The sequence below is a fragment of the Microtus pennsylvanicus genome, chromosome 1, assembly GCF_037038515.1.
Source record: "Microtus pennsylvanicus isolate mMicPen1 chromosome 1, mMicPen1.hap1, whole genome shotgun sequence".
Taxonomy (NCBI): Eukaryota; Metazoa; Chordata; class Mammalia; order Rodentia; family Cricetidae; genus Microtus; species Microtus pennsylvanicus.
The window spans coordinates 176624219-176642282 of record NC_134579.1 but is presented as its reverse complement, the minus strand read 5'-3'; the positions used below and the strand labels follow the sequence as shown (position 1 = coordinate 176642282).

The window sequence follows — 18064 nt, the reverse complement described above, 5'->3', positions numbered from 1 at the left end:
TGCGTGCGTGCGTGCGTGCGTGCGTGCGTGTGTGTGTGTAAACCTGAGGTTGACACTGGGTGTTTTCTCAGATTGCTTTCCACCTTCTGTGTTGAGGCAGAGCCTTTGCTACACCAGAGGACTCCATTGGCCTTTTCAGATATCGGGCTAGTCAGCTTGCGCCGGGGTTTCCTGGCCTCTGCCTCCCTGGCTCCGGCACTGCAAGGGGCCATCATGCTCACCTGGCTCTAGCTGGGTTCTGGGGAATCTGAACCCTGGCCAGACATTTGGATAATAGACACTTTACCCATACCCACTGAGCAATCTACACACACAGGCATGCGCATATACACTTTTAAAAACTTCATTTTGGATTTATTTATTTTAGTTTACGTATTTGGGTGTTTTACTTGCATTTATCTGTTAATGGATGGTTGTAAGCCACCATGTGGATGCTTGGGAACCGAACCCGAGTTCTCGGCAAGAGCAGCAAGTGGTCTTAACTGCTAAGGCATTGCTCATCCTTACCCACTTTTTCATATGTATTGCTTTGTTGACTTGGAGCACAGCCAGGCTGGCTTTAGAATCAGCTGTTTATATTCATACCACTTTATTACACCTCCAACCCATTTTTTTGTCTTTGCCCTTGTGCAGAAAAAAAATGTAGAAGGGGACATTTTTATTACCTTTACCTATTATTAATTTGGACATCAAGCACCCAAAAGATAAGTTTAAACCTTGTTGATACTATGAATAGGTTTCATTTAAACAGCTTCCTAGTATTTCTATTAGAGTTATAATATCAAGCTTAGGGGTTGGTTGTGTTCTCCTTTTTCTCTTCAATAAGGATGGTCTGTCTCCTTATTTGGTATTTAGACACCAAAACCAAAAAAATTGCTTTTGGTGGTGTGCACCTTTAATCCCAGTGCTCGGGAGTCAGAGCCAGGCAGATCTTTGGGTTTGAGGCCAGTCTGGTCTATCAAGTAAGTTCCAGAACAGCCAGGGCTACACAGAGAAACCCTGTCTCAAAAAACAAGCAACCAAACAACCAAATAAAAAGTAGCATTTAGGAAGAGTTAGTCCACATATGGAAAAGATGCCAAAAAGCTTCTACGAGTTTTGTCATGCTAGCACAGAAAGCTTCCTAGCTGTGCTAATATCTGCAGAGCATTAGAATTCATTAGGCAGGGTAGAAATAGACTTCCCTAATGGGGTCATATGACTTCAAATGTCAGGTTGTGTTACTTCATCTAACAGAGTTCAAACTAAGTAGTCCTAGTTCCACAGACCTCTCCAGTAAGAAAAATGTGTTGCTTGCAATTTAAATAAATTATTTAGCTTAGTGTCATGCTTGCATTTTGATTATGACTATTTGATCTTTCATAGGTTCTTCAAAAACAGCTTGATGATGCCAAGGAGGGAGAAATGGCCTTGTTGAACAAGCACAAGGAAGTGGAAAGTGAGCTAGCAGCTGCCCGGGAGCGTTTACAACAGCAAGCGTCAGACCTTGTCCTCAAAGCTAGTAAGTCCACGCATAGCTTGGTGCGGTGCTCAGCTAAAATCCGCTCTTTGCTGCTCATCCAAACAATATCTGAGCAAAGTGCTTCTAATTTAATATTTACCATTTCTTATGATGTTTTAAAATGGTTTCTATTGTTGTTATTTTAAAATAATATCTAGCATTTTCTTGGATAATTATAACAATGAAACGACGAAATCATCAACAGTTGTGGGGCACAGCCCCCCCACTCCCAGCAGCCTACAGAGAGTAGTCCTTTTAGGACTCCACTGAAGTTAAACCAGATCAGAAAGGGTTTTCAGGACAAGCCAGGATGAAGAAGTATTGTTTGCCTGAAGAAATTTTTTATTGATTTTATTGAGCTATACATTTTTCTCTGCTCCCCTCCCTTTTTCGCTTTTCCCCTTTAACCCTCCCCCAAGGTCCCCATGCTCCCAATTTAATCAGGAGATCTTGTCTTTTTCTCTCTTAGGGTCCTCATTGTTGCCTAGGTTCTCTGGGATTATGATTTGTAGGCTGGTTTTCTTTGCTTTATGTCTAAAAGCCACTTATGAGTGAGTACATGTGATAATTGTCTTTCTGGGTCTGGGTAACCTCACTCAATATGATGTTTTCTAGCTCCATCCAGAAATAATAAGATGTTGTTGTTTTTCCTGCTGTGTAGTACTCCATTGTGTAAATGTACCACATTCTCCTTATCCATTCTTTGGTCGAGGGACATTTAGGTTGTTCATAGCGGCATTGTTTGCCTGAAGAGATTTTTAACATAGATTTAAACAAAAGAGAGGTGATCCCTGAACAAATAAGACACACCCACATGTGGGCGTGGCCTTCTCAAGGGAGAGCTGTATCTGGCTGTCTTCCCAGTAGCCTTGCTTATGATGTTAGTGCATTTCCAGTTGCCATCTTTAGAGCTGCCAGGGAATCCAAGCTTAAAAGGGGGCTCCTGGAGTGTTCCAATCCAGGATATTTGTCACCGTGGCATCCCCAAATCACATGAATTGTCAACAAAAGTTGATTGACTAGTTTGTGAGATTTCCAGAAAATATTGGAAGGCAGAAGAGCAAATTCAAAGTTAGGTATGCTCAAGCCCTAAGAAGGTTCATTGCTGTTTTTACTTTCTTGTTTGGGAATATCTTCATGTCAGAGGAGCAGTGTCTCTGTGTAAGCAGTACTTTCAGCACGTGTTGACTGCTGGGATGCTTAGGTTTCTGTTGGTAAGAGACCGGACCTAAGCTTTGGACCTGGTGGCTCCTTTTCCTTCCCGCTTCCCCTTCTCATCCCCTGTCTTTCTAGCCTGCCTCAGGATGCCTCAGAGTTTTTGGTTTTAGGAATATATTTTTAGAGAAGACACTCCAAAAAAAAATGAGCAATTTATTCTTTCCTGTTCTTCCTCTCTCCTTCCCTCTGTCCGTCTGTCTGTCTGTCTGACTCTGGAAGAATTTGTATGCAGGGAACAAAGGTGATTTCACACCGGACAGCTGAGTCACCCATCTGATGTGGCCACTGTTCTTCACCTCATAGCTCTCAGCAGGAAGATGCTGGTCCAGGTTGTCCGAGGTTGCCTTGTGTCAAAATGGACTGTGTATCCAGTGAAGCTGTCTCAGGACCCCCGTTCCTTTTGATTGGCTCATTGGTGACTTTTTTTGTCCATAAAGTAGTCATTTTTAATGACCTTCAGTTTGTATCAGAATCAGTGAGGCGGTTTGTGAGCCCACAGATGCTGTGCTTACCTCAAGCCTTCCCACTCTCTGGCTGCAGTACTCTCTTTCTGGCTGTTTGTCCAGTGTTCTTTGGAAATCTCTGTTTAGATGATGCTTTCTATGAGAACCTGTTCCACACTCTAGATTTCACATCTTCCTTTACCCATGCCTTTCCCTAACCCATTTTTAAATAGAGTACCTTCTAGCTATTCTTCCAGTTTCAAATATGTAAACAATGTGTCCTGATCATATCCAGCCCTTCTACTCCCCCTAACCCAGTTTTACTGTCATTTGATTTTTTTGTAAATTTGTTGTCCTCTCTAAAATGAATTCAATTGAAACGCCACTGCTGCCTGCCACCTTTGTTCCAGAGAGAGAGAGAGAGAATGGTGGGGTGGAGTGCGAGAGAGAATCGAGAAGACTCCTTGTCATTTCATGGTGTTACTGCATCCTCTCTTTTCTTGGTTGCTCCTAGGAGACTTTTCCATGAGCTGCTGAGGAGTTCTCCTACCTCAGCTTGTTTAGCTTGCATTCTTCTCCTTTTGTTAAAAGTGAGATGTTGCCAGGGAGCAGCATTAGGGGAGTAAAAATGGACTTTCTATTTTAAAGAATTATAATTGCTACGACTGTCCCATGGTGAACATTTCCCCTTTGTACAGCAAGGACACCAAAGTGAAACTTGTGACCCATTCAGGCGTGAAGTACGGTTGTGCCATTCAAGACACACTTTCATGTCAATGGTCTTAAAAATTAAGGAGATTTTCTTTGTGGGGGGCGGTTTCTAGGCCATATTGGAATGCTTCGAGCAACTCAGATGACCCAGGAAGTTACAATTAAAGATTTAGAGTCAGAAAAATCCAGAGCCAACGAGAGATTATGTCAGCTTGAAGAGGAAAGAGCTTTTCTGCAAAGCAGAACGCAGAGTCTGGATGAAGAACAGAAGCAGCAGGTGCTGGAGCTGGAGAAGGTATTGTGCTGGGTGCCCGGGGACGGGAAGGGACGTTCAGATGCCACTCCCGCCACACGGGAGCCATGTGCTTCTAGTCTAGTGTGTGTCGCTTTGTTTTCCAGGAATGAGGTTAAAGAGAGGCCACACGGTATTATGTATGTATTCTGGTTACTTAGGTAATAATCTAGTTTATAAAAGTCTAGGAATTTCAACTTATTTCAGGCCAGAAACTGAGTTAACTCTTATTGCATTGGGATTTGTATTTTATCAAATATCATATTAAGCATACTTTTTAAATAAGTGATTATGTTATTGCATACACTCCTAAGAAACTGGTTTCTTTTCTTCCTCTCCCTTCCCCTACACCTACTTCCTTCCTTTCTTTCTGGTTTGGGTTTCTGTTTTTTGAACTGGGAATGAACCTCAGGGTCTTATATGTGTCAGGAAAATGCTTTGCATCTGAATTCTCTTCCCAAGCTTGTTGAACTTTTTATTTTGAAACAGGGTCACTTTATGTCTCACTAAAGCTGGCCCTGAACTGTGATCCTCTGTGTAAATAAAAATGAGAGCATTTTATTACCAGCTCTGTATTTTCTCTTTCCCAAGTGAATTGATTTATATTCTCATATTCTCTGTCTCTGCTGTCTCTGTCTCTCTCTCTGTTTCTCTCTCTGTGTTTCTCTCTCTCTCTCTCTCTCTCTCTCTCTCTCTCTCTCTCTCTCTCTCTCACACACACACACACACACACACACACACACTTTTCTACCCACCTAGGCTGTGCCTCTTCCCTGTATTCTCTAACAACATAAAATAGATGCCCTTTCGTAGAACTCATAAACCTGTTGCTACTGTCTTCTTACTTCCTTTCATCACTGAATTGTGATTGGTTGAAAGGTACATAATTAACACACCAATTGTACTGAATAATTTTATTTGAGTAGTTATTAGGTAAGCTTTTTATGTATTGCACACAAACCTTTCTTTTAAGTTTGCCATTATTTGCAACAGTTCTTTTATTTCTTGATCTAATATATTTTACTTTGCGTCAGCTGCCCTGTCTCCCTTTGAGAAAACCAATTGTAAGGTTTCAAAGTCTAGATCCCAAAGCAGTTAGTTCATTCCAGTTCACATATGTCTAAGGTGTTCAGACATCGATAGCACTGATGAACAAAGGAGGTGCCGCTTCTTAATCTTTTTTGTTTTCATTCAAGAAAGTAAATGAAGCAAAGAGAAGTCAGCAAGAATATTATGAAATGGAGCTTAAAAACCTGCAAAATAGATTGGAAGGCGAGGTGGCCCAGCTGAACGAGGCTCACTCGAAGACTTTAGAGGAGCTAGCCTGGAAGCACCACATGGCCATAGAGGCTGTGCACAGCAACGCCAGCCGAGATAAGAAAAAGCTGCAAATGGTGAGTGCAAGCCGGGGGGAATCCCGGCTCCTGCCTTGTCACTATGGCTCCAGCAGTGAAATCCACAAACGTGGGATTTCTTCCCTGCCATCCTCTTGAGACAGGGCCTCACTGTGAAGCTCAGCCTGTCTCGTCCTCATCATTCTCCTACCTCCACCTCCCAAGTGCATGCCCCACCACACCTGGCTTGCATTAAGTTCTCGGTGGGGGCATGGTTTGTTAGCACAGACTACTTTATCTGAGCCATCACAGAACACTCTTTCTTCTGGGACTTTCTTATGAGTTAACTGTACCAATCAGGAAGCCTTAATTCACCTGCATAGATATCTCTAGTTATAGCTTCCTTGTCTGGGAACATTGTTCATGTATGTGTGTCTTTATTTTCCTTCCTTTCACCTTGTGAATGGTACTGCCAATATTGCACAGTAGAAAACTGTCTGACACCCGGGTCTTGGCTATGGTGGCATGGACCCTAAGCTCACCTCTGGCACCTTCTCTGACAGAAGAAGCTGTGATGCATTCTATAACGTTCCTGAAAAGATCCAGTGGGCGCAGATGCTGGGTACTCAGACATGTCCTAGCTGTGGTGACCAGCAGTGTCGCTGGGATGGTTGTCGCGTGCCATGCATTGCAATTATGCTTTACACATATATCTTTGGTTCATCCTTGTGACAGTTGATGGCTGTTACACCCTGTCTACTGATCAGTGGATGTACTCAGTCACAGATCTGTCAAATCACTGCATTTAATACCTTCGTGCAGGTGTTTGTTAATAGGGGTGCTAACATTTTATAGGGTAGCACTTTATAGTTTACTAGTGATTTTCTGTGGTATATTTCTTCATACCAATGACTTGGAGATTCGTGTCATTTTCATTATAAAGTATATGCTATATTTAATAAGCCTAAATGGTTTTTTGCAAAACCATGAACCTGATTAAGTGGAATAGTTAAGACATAAATTCAAATTTAGATGTTTGGCCTTAATACCTCTTCGTTTTGTGGCATAAGTACTGGAAGAAATATTTTAAGATGTAAAATTTAAGAATCTAAGAAAGATTTTCTGTTAGAATGTTACTTCTTTCTGAACTAGTATGTGTGTATCTAAGCACAGACGAAAATTTCTCAAGACTGATTGCCATTCTTTCCTTGCCAACTCACACATCCCATCCTGATGTGGTCCTGTGCTTGCTTAGGGAGACAGCTGTCACTCCTCAGGGTGCCACACTAATGCACGCAGTGGACAAGGCTGCTCACGATGTCCCCCCTAGCCACTGTTTGTCATCTTTATTTATGTGTTCGTTTATAATCCATGATGCCCTTCTTTCAAGTGTTAAGCAAGCCCTACGTTGTCTTTACCTCATGACTCCCAATCATCACCCAGTAAATTCTGATCTTTGAGCCACCTGCAAACCTGCCTCAGGCCACATATGCCTCTTTCACAAAATAATTTCCATGTATTTATTTTTATTTTATGTCTACGCATTTCCCTGGTACAAAAACCGTGCACTACATTTGTGCAATGGCTGCTGAAGTCAAAGGGCATTGAAGCCCCTGGAATTGGAATTACAGAAGGTTGTGAGCCACTGTGTGGGTGCTGGGAATCAAATTTGGGTCCACTGGAAGGCAGTCAGTGCTCTTAACTGCTGAGCCATCTCTCCAGCCCTCCACATACAGTCCTTAAAATATGTTTCACAACATGTTTGCCATTGGAAAGATGACTTGGACTTTCCTGTATGTTAGCACATTCAAAAAGCTCTGTGTTGTGTTGGAGCTTTCCTTGAGAAAACAACACACATACCCACTCACTCCAGAATGGGAGCCTGTAACAGACCAAAGTAACAATTACACCAATGTCCAAGTTGTGGAAATGATGAGTGATTATTGGGGTTCCTAGCAGGAGCTTAGATGAGGAGTAACAAGGAGCAGCAATGACTCAGAAGCAGCTGCATCTATAAAAAGCCCACCTCACCAAAGCTGCAGCGGTAGCAAGCACTCTGCACGGGCTGCAAGCAGCTGCATGGGCCTGAGACTCAGACCCACAGCTGGGCTGGCCAGAGCTCCTGCCCCAGCCACTTTCCCTGCTTCTATGACGCTGGGGAGGAGCCTCTGAGGATTGCACAAGTGTTCCCTTCACCACACCTGTGACATTTTGCTTACCTCCTGAGGTCTCTGAGCTCCTGAAGGGACTTACCAGAGAACACTCTGAGTTGCCTTATCTGTACCACTTACCCAAATAGTGTGTTTCTAGCCTGCTGCCCCCTTCCCGTGTTGCTACCCAGCTAACATACTAATTGTGTAAGGTCAAACCAGATCCTTCCAGAACAGCCTATCTCTTACATCAAAGCATTTTTTAAAAAAAAGATTTAAGGGAAACAGATCAAGGCCTTGCTCAGCCATCATCCAAGAAGCTTCTTCCTGCAGCTGATGGGAACAAACACAGAGACCCGCAGCTGGACAGAGAGAGAGAGACCTTGGAACATTCAGCCCTATATGGGATGTCTTCCTCAAATCCCTCCCCTCAGGGCTCAGGGAACCCTGCAGAAGAGTAGGCAGAAAATGTGTAAGAGCCAGAGGGGATGGGAGACACCAGGGTGAGGGGTGGACTGTGAGGAGACCGTCTACATCATCATGGTCAGTGTGTGTATGAACTCACAGAGCCTGAGGCAGCACCCTCAGTGCCCCCGGGCCCTGCACCAGATCCCCTGCTGTGCATTGCGGCTTCCAGGTTAGTGTTTTTACGGGACTCCTGAATGCCAACAGAGGATCTCTTGAGTTCTCTTTCTTCTGTTTGTTTTGTCCAATTCTGACCTGTTTTTGTTTATCTTATTGTATTTTATTAGAAGTCTGTTTTTGTTTTTCCTAATGAGAGACAAAGAGTGGATCTCGAAGGGAGGGGTTGGAAGTAGAGAAAAGGGAAAAACTATTTTCAATAAAAGAAAAAAAAAATGTAAGCTCCTTATCTTAAGGAGCTTAGTGACTAATAAATATATTTATGAAAGTGAAAAATAATGTTTCGCTAAGATGACCTCTCTGTTCCTTATTTATTGCAAAAGGATTACATTTCCTACCGTAACTATAGTTCACCATCTTAATGAAAGTACAGGGACAACCTGTGTGGAAACGGTGACATCGCATCCAGGACTGCCCTCCTCAGACAGGGTAACCCTTGGCTGCCCCTAGGACCTGGGCTTTCAGAAGGGTCTTGTCTTCCCCCAAGATGAAACGCTTCCCTACTGAAAGTGTATGTTTGTGAAAACGCAGACCACCTGCCTTCCTCCCGGAACTCTGGAAGAGGGTGCCCTATTGAGAAGGACCTGGTCTCCGAGTCTCCCACGAGCCTCCCTCCAGACTTTGTTTCCTTCTGTTGTCACGGCTTGTAGAGGAGTTTAGCATGTCCCGTGTGCAGGGCCCTGGGAAGCCAGTGCCTCTAGCCCTGTAGACTCCTCTCGCACACTTTTCCCTCAGTAGATTGGGATTTAAGTATTTAAGTATTTTCACCATAATAAGCCATGGCTATGTTGTATACCAACACTGTGGCTACTCCTAGAATTTCTTCCAACTTCAGTTTGTCATGGAGGTCCCCAACAACCCTACCACAACCTTCCTCATTGTACACGGCAGAAGCAATGCTCTAACCAAGCTGCGTGTGGATACGTTTTGTTTAGATATTCCTTTCCTCTGCCCAGAATGTTCGGTTCCCCTCTACTCTGCCATTATTTTTAACTGGTATGCTCTTCAATTAGCGTCAAGTCCAAAGAAAACTCCATCCCCCAAACTCCAAAAGGCAGTTCATGTATCCAGAAATGAGCTCAGCCTGGACTAAAGAGGTTTTCTAGCAAAAGCTAGAAAAGCTAGCATTCCTTGTAAAGGAACCTGTAAAACTGCTTCCTCTATTCCAAAAGGAGTCATTTCCCTTACCTCCGGCAGGAGGACATGTGGCTACCTGTGGTGCCTACAGCAGCATAGCAAAGCTCCCTCTGGCCTCCAGGCTCCTTCTATATCACATGTACATATTAAACATTTCAAAATCCAAGCTAGTGTCCTAGCCCATTTCCCTTCCTCCCCTCCCCTTATCTCCCACCAGCTCATGGGATTCCCTCCTCCCAGCTACTCATTCCCTTATAACCCGCTATTCCTGCAGACTGCTCTTGCAGGTGTGTTTGCTCCCTCCGCGCTGTTCCTGCTTCTCTCGCTGTGTTTTCTCTGTTCTTTGTCCACTGCTTTCCCCCCGCTTCTCCTGCAGACAGCCCTGGCCATGTCCAGTCAGCTGACCATGTTCAGCCTACTTCTTTCTCTCTCTGCCCTGGACTTTTTCCAGATGCCTCTGGCTGTTTTCTCTCTTATATCTAAAATAAAAACCTTACCCTTACACACACTATGGAGTGGTCATGGTGTCAGTTTATACACTTAGGAATTACTTTCTCTCGAAAGTTTCCCCTTCAAAGTTTATCCATTCCCTGCCTAGATAAGGCCCTCCCCCTTTCTGCGCCCAATTTTGAGGAGTAAGTGGTTCCTTATTTGGTGCTGTGTGTCATTAAGACAAGCTTCATACCACATCTTGTTGTCTGTGGGGCCCAGGTGTTAAGTAGCATGCCCAGAAAAAAGATACATCCTTCAGCAGATATCATTGTAAATGATTTTATAATCCAGTTATATTCATTTTGTTCTTGTAAATTCTCAACTACATTCCACTGTGAATTCCTGAAATGTTATAGGACTTTTTGTATTTTAATATAAAAGAATGAAAATTCAAGAGAATGTTTGCTTTATCATGCCAAATTATCATTTCTGTCATGCTTTTGTGGTTTTCTAAGATAACTTAACCAGCCAGTTATCTCTCGTGATTAAGAGCATTGTCTAATGGCTATATCAGAATGATTTGATATACTCCATTTAATATTAAATGGTATTACAGTTAACTGTGATTTTTTTAAGTGGAGAGATCATTTGCAAATTAAAATGTTAATATAATCATTTGTTTCTTGGAATCTTAAGGTATATAGTTCTTCAGTCTTACTAAGTTTTAATTTTTTTGTCTTTCTAAGGAATTGGAGGAACAATACAAAAAGGAGAAACTGAGTCTGGAAGAGGATAAAAATCAACTTCAACTAGAGCTAGAAAATGTAAAGCAAGTGCTGGAAGACAAGCTGACTTCAGCCAATCAGGAGGCAAGCGCTCTTTAGGCCTATCGCCTGCATTACACGTACGCTTTGTAGTAACTTAATCTGGTGGCAGGATAGGTCGGTGAGCAGAACTGTTCAGACATCTTGAATCGGTGCTAAATTTTCATAACACTGTATTTATGTCCCATTAGGTAAATATTTACCATCAAAAACATGAAACAGCAGGGGTTTGTGGAGAAATACAAAGCCTTGGAGACTGCACCTCCCCTGGTGGGATGGGAGCAACTGTTAGGGGTGTAGATTTCTCTACACTGCACCTCATTTTAGAGAGAGAGAAACTTTGTAAGGTCCAGATCCTGACTTCTGAAACAAATTGTTGAATCTATATGAAAATATTATTTAGCCTGAGAAAGAAAAGTCTAAGGATAGAATATTAAAAAACACCAGAAGTCAAAAAAATAAACTTGTAAGTAAATGTATATGTAAAGACGTTTATAAATTATGGCTTTAGCTCCTCCTCTGTCTCCATCGAGGCAATTGCTAAATGCTTCCCTAATATTTACCTTTCTCTTTCCAGTTCATCCCTCTGTGGCAACTTGGCTGAGCTTCCTCTGGTTCTCTAACTGGGTTCTTGTCTTTGCCCCTCTCATATGCCAGCTTTTCCCTCCTCAGTGATCTCATCGCTCCCCATAGCCCTCTCCTGCCCTGTTCTATTGCTCTGAATCGCCCGCAGAAACCACACAGAAGGCACAAGCTCTGGAGTTTGCTCTCTGCGTCCTTGGATTGTTTTTAAATGTTTATCCAGGGAAAATAAAGCCAACTGCCTTGGAGATGATAAAGGCTGTGGTGGATACTGATGGCAGCCCGGCCTGTCTTCTGTTGTCCTAGCTAATCCGTGTGGGCTTCACGGATGCACTTTCTCAGCAGAATCCACACAGTTACCGACCTGTACTCATTAGAAGGCCCTTTAGTGACCATCTGTTTCTCATGCAGGCTCCTCAGGCTTCCTCCTCCATTCTAAATGGCTGGTCGTAGCATTTTCCCAGTCTGCGTTCTGAAACTTCTCTGAGAAGAGCTGCAGTGCATATCTAACTCACTTTTCTTGGCCACATTTTCCATTATGTTTCAGTATCCTGGCGATGCTTTGGCGCAGAGTATTATGGCTCCCTGAGAATTTGCTTGGCCCGGTGCTCCATCTGCTTCTGCTTCCCCTTCAGACCAACAGCCTTTCTCCTGTCCTGCTGACTCAGATCTCCAGGGATAGATTCCCAGTCTGCTTCCTGAACTTAAAATGAAGGATAGTCACATTTCCCAGTTAACTAAGGTTTTCATAAAACTCATTCACAAATCATTAGTGAAAACAGATTATAAACACATTATTATGCATATAAATGTACTAATGGTGGAAAATGAAACAATGGACATATTATGAATATTCTAATATAAATAAGTGTATAAAATCATAAGGAGCGATTCTTTGGGACTTTTGCACCTATCCATCAGTGACTCTGAATGTCATACATTGCAATGATATGATTAGGAGCTCAGGCTCACTTCTCTAAGTCATGCCTCGTGTGTCCCTGTGTCCTGAGTGTTAGTGCACCTCTATGTGGGCCACAGCAGAACCAGCTGGCTTTTTCAGTTAAAGACAAAACTTCTGTCTTTGGAAAACATTCCATATGCAAAAGAGAAAGGAAAAAATGTGTAACTGGTTGATAAATTGCACAAACAGATTCTTGTCTTTACCACCTTTAGAGTGTTTACAAAACAGTAAGGAAAACAGGCACCCTGTTTTGTTTTGTTTTTATAAACAAAAGAGAAATAAGAAAAATAAATTTAAAATTAAGAACTAGGAATCCATAAACTGCCACTCCGTGAGCATAAAATTAACTGTGATAAAAATTGAGGCCATGCAGTGTTGCTGAGTGTAGAGAGAGATAAACACCCAGAAGCCGCCAAGGGCAATATGAAATCACATAATATTTCTGGAAAGGGCTTAGCAGCCTGTGTGGGAGCCTTGGATGGATATGCCTGTTGACAGCAGCTTCAGTTTTGTGTTTGTCATATAAGCAAATAATGAAGGATTATTGAGAAAATGTCAGCACTGTTTATAGGAGAAATTCAGAACTGGATAAATTTCCACAGAACTCTCTGTTTTCCTAAAAGAAAGGAAGTCTTTTTCTAATTCACATCATCTGTGTCTCCCCATGTTCTGGAGCTGTTTGCAGGCCTGCGGGAATTGCCTGTTTCTGCATGGAGGCACCACATGGCCTACTGGTGGCCTGGCGATAATAGTACAAGGTCAGGAAAAGGCTGAGATACTGGTTTCCTTATAGGTTAAATGCTTACATACTGAGATGTTAAAGATACTTTATCCCTTGATTAGTTAAGAATATATGAAATATTTTAGTAGTGACTCATTCATTTTTTTAGAAAGTGTTGGAAGGTTGGGTACAAGGAGCTCTTACATTGTGATTGTACTGACAGTTAGTGTGGTCCCTGCAGTGATGAGGGGTTTCACAAAATGAGGTGTTTATAAGTCTAGCTAGATGCATACTGCAAAAGGAAGATAAGTGATTGACAGGGAATGAACAAGAGGGAAAACTGAGGAAATATTATACAAATTCATGGGAAGTTTCAAGATAATATAGGAATGCCAGTATAGATGTGGTACTGTAGTAACTACAGGATAGTATTGCTTACTATTTCCCAGACATTGATTCGTATTCTTCTCTCTTCTATCCTTTGTTGGACTCTAGCGTCCAAACACCGAGAAGGAGTCACCCCCAGAGACCAACTCACATACCACAGCCGATGCAAAAGCATGAGGATTTTATTAATTCTGTCATGACAGGGTCCTCCAGCATTCAGGAAGCCAAGGGACCTCGAATAGTGGGCACAGGCTACTTTTAAAGGGGCCACAGAAGCAAGGGGGGGGGGTTGTTCTTTGACTATTATTTGAAAGGGCTATTACTAATAATTGACTGGAGAGCTGTTGCCAGATCAGATGAGGTAAGAGGTCATTTTGACCCTGTTTCCCAGGGGACCAACCAAAGCATACGTATATGGGTAATTGTTCAGGAACTGAGTACGTGCGAGTGTAGCTGTTAGGTCCTTGGTTCCCAGGGGAGGAGGGGAAGCACTATTGCACAGAAGCTGAGAGGATTCAAAAATGGCTTTAGGATTGTCTTAAAGTCTTACACCTTAAGACACTAGTCACTAAGTCACTGAGGAGTGATGGAATTTGTCTGTGTCACATACTTAAGTGGCTAAGATCAAAATTTCACTCCGAGCGATATTATTTTAGCTCAGGACCACAGTACTTTACTCTTCAAACAAATACAGAGACCAAGGGAGAGAGATTGCCAAGCTAGCTGGAAAGTTAGGCTGCTTCTATGTCACAGAGGTCCTGTGAAATATTTTAAATATTAGCATGATGGAAGGCTGTTAGGAGATGCTAAGCACACATATGTGAGAACTTACTTCATGTCCATATTCATCATTTATAAAAGTTCACTGTGTGCTTCCTAGGAGAAGGGATTGGAGAAGAGACCCTAGGGAGGCTGTGTCTACCTTCTGTATTCCCTTAGGGGTCATAAAAGAAGAATCTAGGTTGTTCCCTCTCTGTTGCAAAGAGCCGAAGTTCCAATGCAAACCAACAGAAGTACAAAGGAAATATATCTACCCATGTGATTCAAAATATCAACTTCAAACAGATTAGATTCTGAACTGAAATTGGTGACGCTAGGACCGGGTTTCTTTGTCTCCTCTTGGATTTGCCTTCTTGGTGTTCTCCATTTTGACTTTATTCTTCAGTCGTGTATTACCCTGGACAAGGTACAGCTGACAAAGGAGTTTCCCTAGGAGACCTGTTTTCCCTTTCACAGTCTAAGATCTCTATGAGTGATGTGTTCTTCCCCATAACTGCCCCTGAATCATTCCCAGTGGATAGAAAATGAGGCAACTGTATTGGGTGAGACTCTGATCAAGCTGATTATCTGGAGTTTATCTGATTCCTGCTGAGATCACAGGGTACCAAGGGGGAAAAAGAGTAGATCTTCCACCTGCCAAAAGATATTTTGACAGTGACAGACAACAGTTGTTTTTAAACATAACCTGTCTCTCGAATAATGAAAACCCAGAGATAGATATTGGGGTTCAAGCTGAAGATCAGAAAAGCAAAAGAACCGAATCATTGGAGAAGTCTTACCTCTACCAAGGCTGGGTGACTGCAGATGGAGCCCTGAGCCTCTGTCTCCCCCGTTTTATATTCCCTCTAGTACTGGGATTAAAGGTGTATGATTCTCTAGTACTGGGATTAAAGGTGTATGATTCTCTAGTATTGGGATTAAAGGTGTATGATTCTCTAGTACTGGGATTAAAGGTGTATGATTCTCTAGTACTGGGATTAAAGGTATATGATTCTCTAGTACTGGGATTAAAGGTGTATGATTCTCTAGTACTGGGATTAAAGGTGTATGATTCTCTAGTACTGGGATTAAAGGTGTATGATTCTCTAGTACTGGGATTAAAGGTGTGAGCCTTCACCACCTGAATCTGTTTCTGCTTTGGTCTTGTGTCAAGGATGACCTTGAACTCACAGAGATTCGTCTGCCTCTGCCTCCTAAATCCTAGGATTAAAGGTGTGTGGCACCATTGCCTGGCCTCTAGTGGCTTAGTTTTACCCTCTGATCTTCAAGCAAGCTTTATTTATTAAACCATAAGTAAAATCACTATCTTAACCCACTTGTATTAAACTCATAGAAAACAGTCACCTATTCTTACTGTTTACTTGAAAATTTTATTTAATTACATTTAACTGTGCACAATTTAAAAGTTTTTGCTTATTTAAATATTTATTTCCTCTTTAATTAAATTCTTTATTTCTTTAATAAACTTCCCTTTATCCTTCATGTACTACTTACAATATTATTCTTCATACATTTTTGAATGTTATATATTCATGTAACTGAGAACTTGCTAGATTGTGGAAGAATGTTTCCATGTTATTAAATTTGGTTATTATTTTCCTTTTAAATTTTTTAAAATTTATGTATATGTATATAAAATTTATGTATATTTATATGTATGTATATGGGTGTCCTACTGTATGTTTCTCTGTACCACGTGTGCCTGACACCTGGAAGGCAGAAGTGGATGAGGGTGTCAGGTAGCACCTTGAAACTGGTGTTACAGACAATTGTGAGCCGCCTAGTGGATGCTGGTAATTGACACTATAGCCTCGAACAGCACGTGCCTTTAACTGCTGAGCCATCTCTCCAACCTTTCTTTAAAAAAAGTTTTTAAGCCATTATCTTATCACAGTGCCCAGACTAGCTTTACCTCACTATGTAGCCTGGGATGGCCTTGAACCATACAGATACTATAATTGTAAGCATAGCCCACCATGCCTGGCTCTGTTCTTTCCATATGGATTGTCCCTTATATCTTTTCTAGTTACTATCTTTCTCTATATTATGTAGTTATTAACGTAATACCACAGAATGGGGATTATTTCTGCTGGATTTAAGGCTAGACTTTCTGGTAAGTTCAATGATATCACAGCTGTTACTACTAACTTTCTTACATCCATTTACCACCTCCATGCAGAATTATTGACAAGCCAGATCAGCACAAAAGGTTGAAAAGACACAGTATGAAATATAGAATACAAAATGTGGATATTAAAATAGTGGCCGGTAAAGTTTTAGACCACTGTAAGTAGATGCTATAAATGAGCATGTCATTAGCCTTTAAAAATCAGGAAAGAGGGTATATTTTTATGAAAATTTGTATTTTTAAAATGACTCAAAGCACCTAAACAATTTACTAGACCAGTTATAACCACAAAAGAAAACAGTCCACCATGTGTCTAGATAGGCATTAGGTTCAGAGAATTTTTGAATTCTTTAGCTATGAATATATGATAGAACACAGAAAGGGGGGTCTTCTTAAATCATTTCACAAAGTTTCTGACCATTTAGAGACACTAACCAGGTAGCAGAATCGCTCACACCTACCTCCAGACTCATTTAGCACATGCGCATAGAGACGCCTGCACAGAAAGAGCAGGAAGGAGTGTGCTGAAAAGAAAGTGTGCCGCCGAGGAAGCTGAGGGACAGCTTTGTGTTTTCCTTTGAAAATGTTAATTGTAAGAATATTTTCCAGGAAAAATATGCATGTATTTTAAAGAAATCTTGTCCATTTTTTTACTTCATAGCATTTTCTTAAAGTATTTCATTCTTTGATTTTGGCTCATAATTAAAGGATTTGTGTCAATTTAGTCAACAAATTGTCCATTTTCTCTGGTTCCAACTCAAAAGTTTCTTTCCTAAGGTGACTTCTGCATGGAAATACGAAAAACAATTGGTTCTCTAGATATATTTAAGAGCTTGCCAATATTGACCCAAATGCATGAAGACTTGACTTGTGATATATAGATGGTTAAATTTTTATTTATTTATTTATTTATTTATTTATTTATTTATTTATTTATTTTTTGGTTTTTCGAGACAGGGTTTCTCTGTGGTTTTGGAGCCTGTCCTGGAACTAGCTCTTGTAGACCAGGAAAGCTTTGAAACAGTTTATTTTTATCTTTAATGTAATCTTTATTTTGCGTCAGCTCCTTTTATAGGCATTTGATTATCTGATATGACCAGGAATTTTCTTTAAACCAAGAGCACAGGGGAAGTTGTGCCTATGTCCTTGCATTATGGTCCTAGAAAGTGGAAACTGTAGTCATGGAAGTCTTTTCAAAATAAAACAAAAATGACAGATGGTAAAGATTATCATGGCTAAGTGGTTCTTCCAAATTCATGAAGAAGGGATCCCATTTAGTCAAGTCAAAAATAAGGAAAAACTCTTCAAACTGTGAGACTGGCACTGGTCTACCTTGTATGACGTATTAAAAATACTCTGTTCACTCATAGATTTGTCGCCTCCAAGATCTGGTAAGGAAAAGTGAACAAGGTCTTGGCTCAGCTGAAGGACTCATTGCTAGTCTTCAGGACTCCCAAGAGAGGCTTCAGAGTGAACTGGACCTGACAAAAGGCAGGCTAAAGGAGACCAAGGAGGCTCTATTAAATGTTGAGGTAATTGCTTATTTCTACTGTAATCTAAATGTCTAAATATGAAAATATATCTGGACTGCTTTGCTTAAAGCCTATGTAAGCACCCTTGTATATAATTAGTATATTAGTTCCCAGGAACCCACTAAAAAGTAACAAATGCTGTGACTTGAGCCCAACTGAAATGGGTCATCTCTTTGTTCTAGAGCTGGAAACCTACGATGAATTCTTTTGTCTCTAAGAGGGAACCTTTCCCTTCCTTGCAGCTTGTTGTAGCCCCAGAGAGTGTCCCACATTTAGTAACATCATTTCT

The 18064-nt window shown here is 41.4% G+C and overlaps 1 protein-coding gene across 8 annotated transcripts in view; it reads left to right on the top strand.

Moving 5' to 3' along the window:
• The window catches only part of Fam184a (family with sequence similarity 184 member A), a 138804-nt gene that overhangs the window by 66872 nt on the left and 53868 nt on the right, over positions 1-18064 (top strand). For all 8 annotated transcript variants that reach the window (XR_012907479.1, XM_075945935.1, XM_075945899.1 and 5 more), the window contains exons 3-7: positions 1366-1501; positions 3987-4168; positions 5362-5559; positions 10607-10729; positions 17614-17775. Coding sequence is in view for 7 of the 8 variants with exons in the window: in XM_075945935.1 (XP_075802050.1) it covers positions 1366-1501; positions 3987-4168; positions 5362-5559; positions 10607-10729; positions 17614-17775 (801 nt within the window). In the remaining variant the exon portion in view is untranslated. The remainder of the gene's footprint in view (positions 1-1365; positions 1502-3986; positions 4169-5361; positions 5560-10606; positions 10730-17613; positions 17776-18064) is intronic.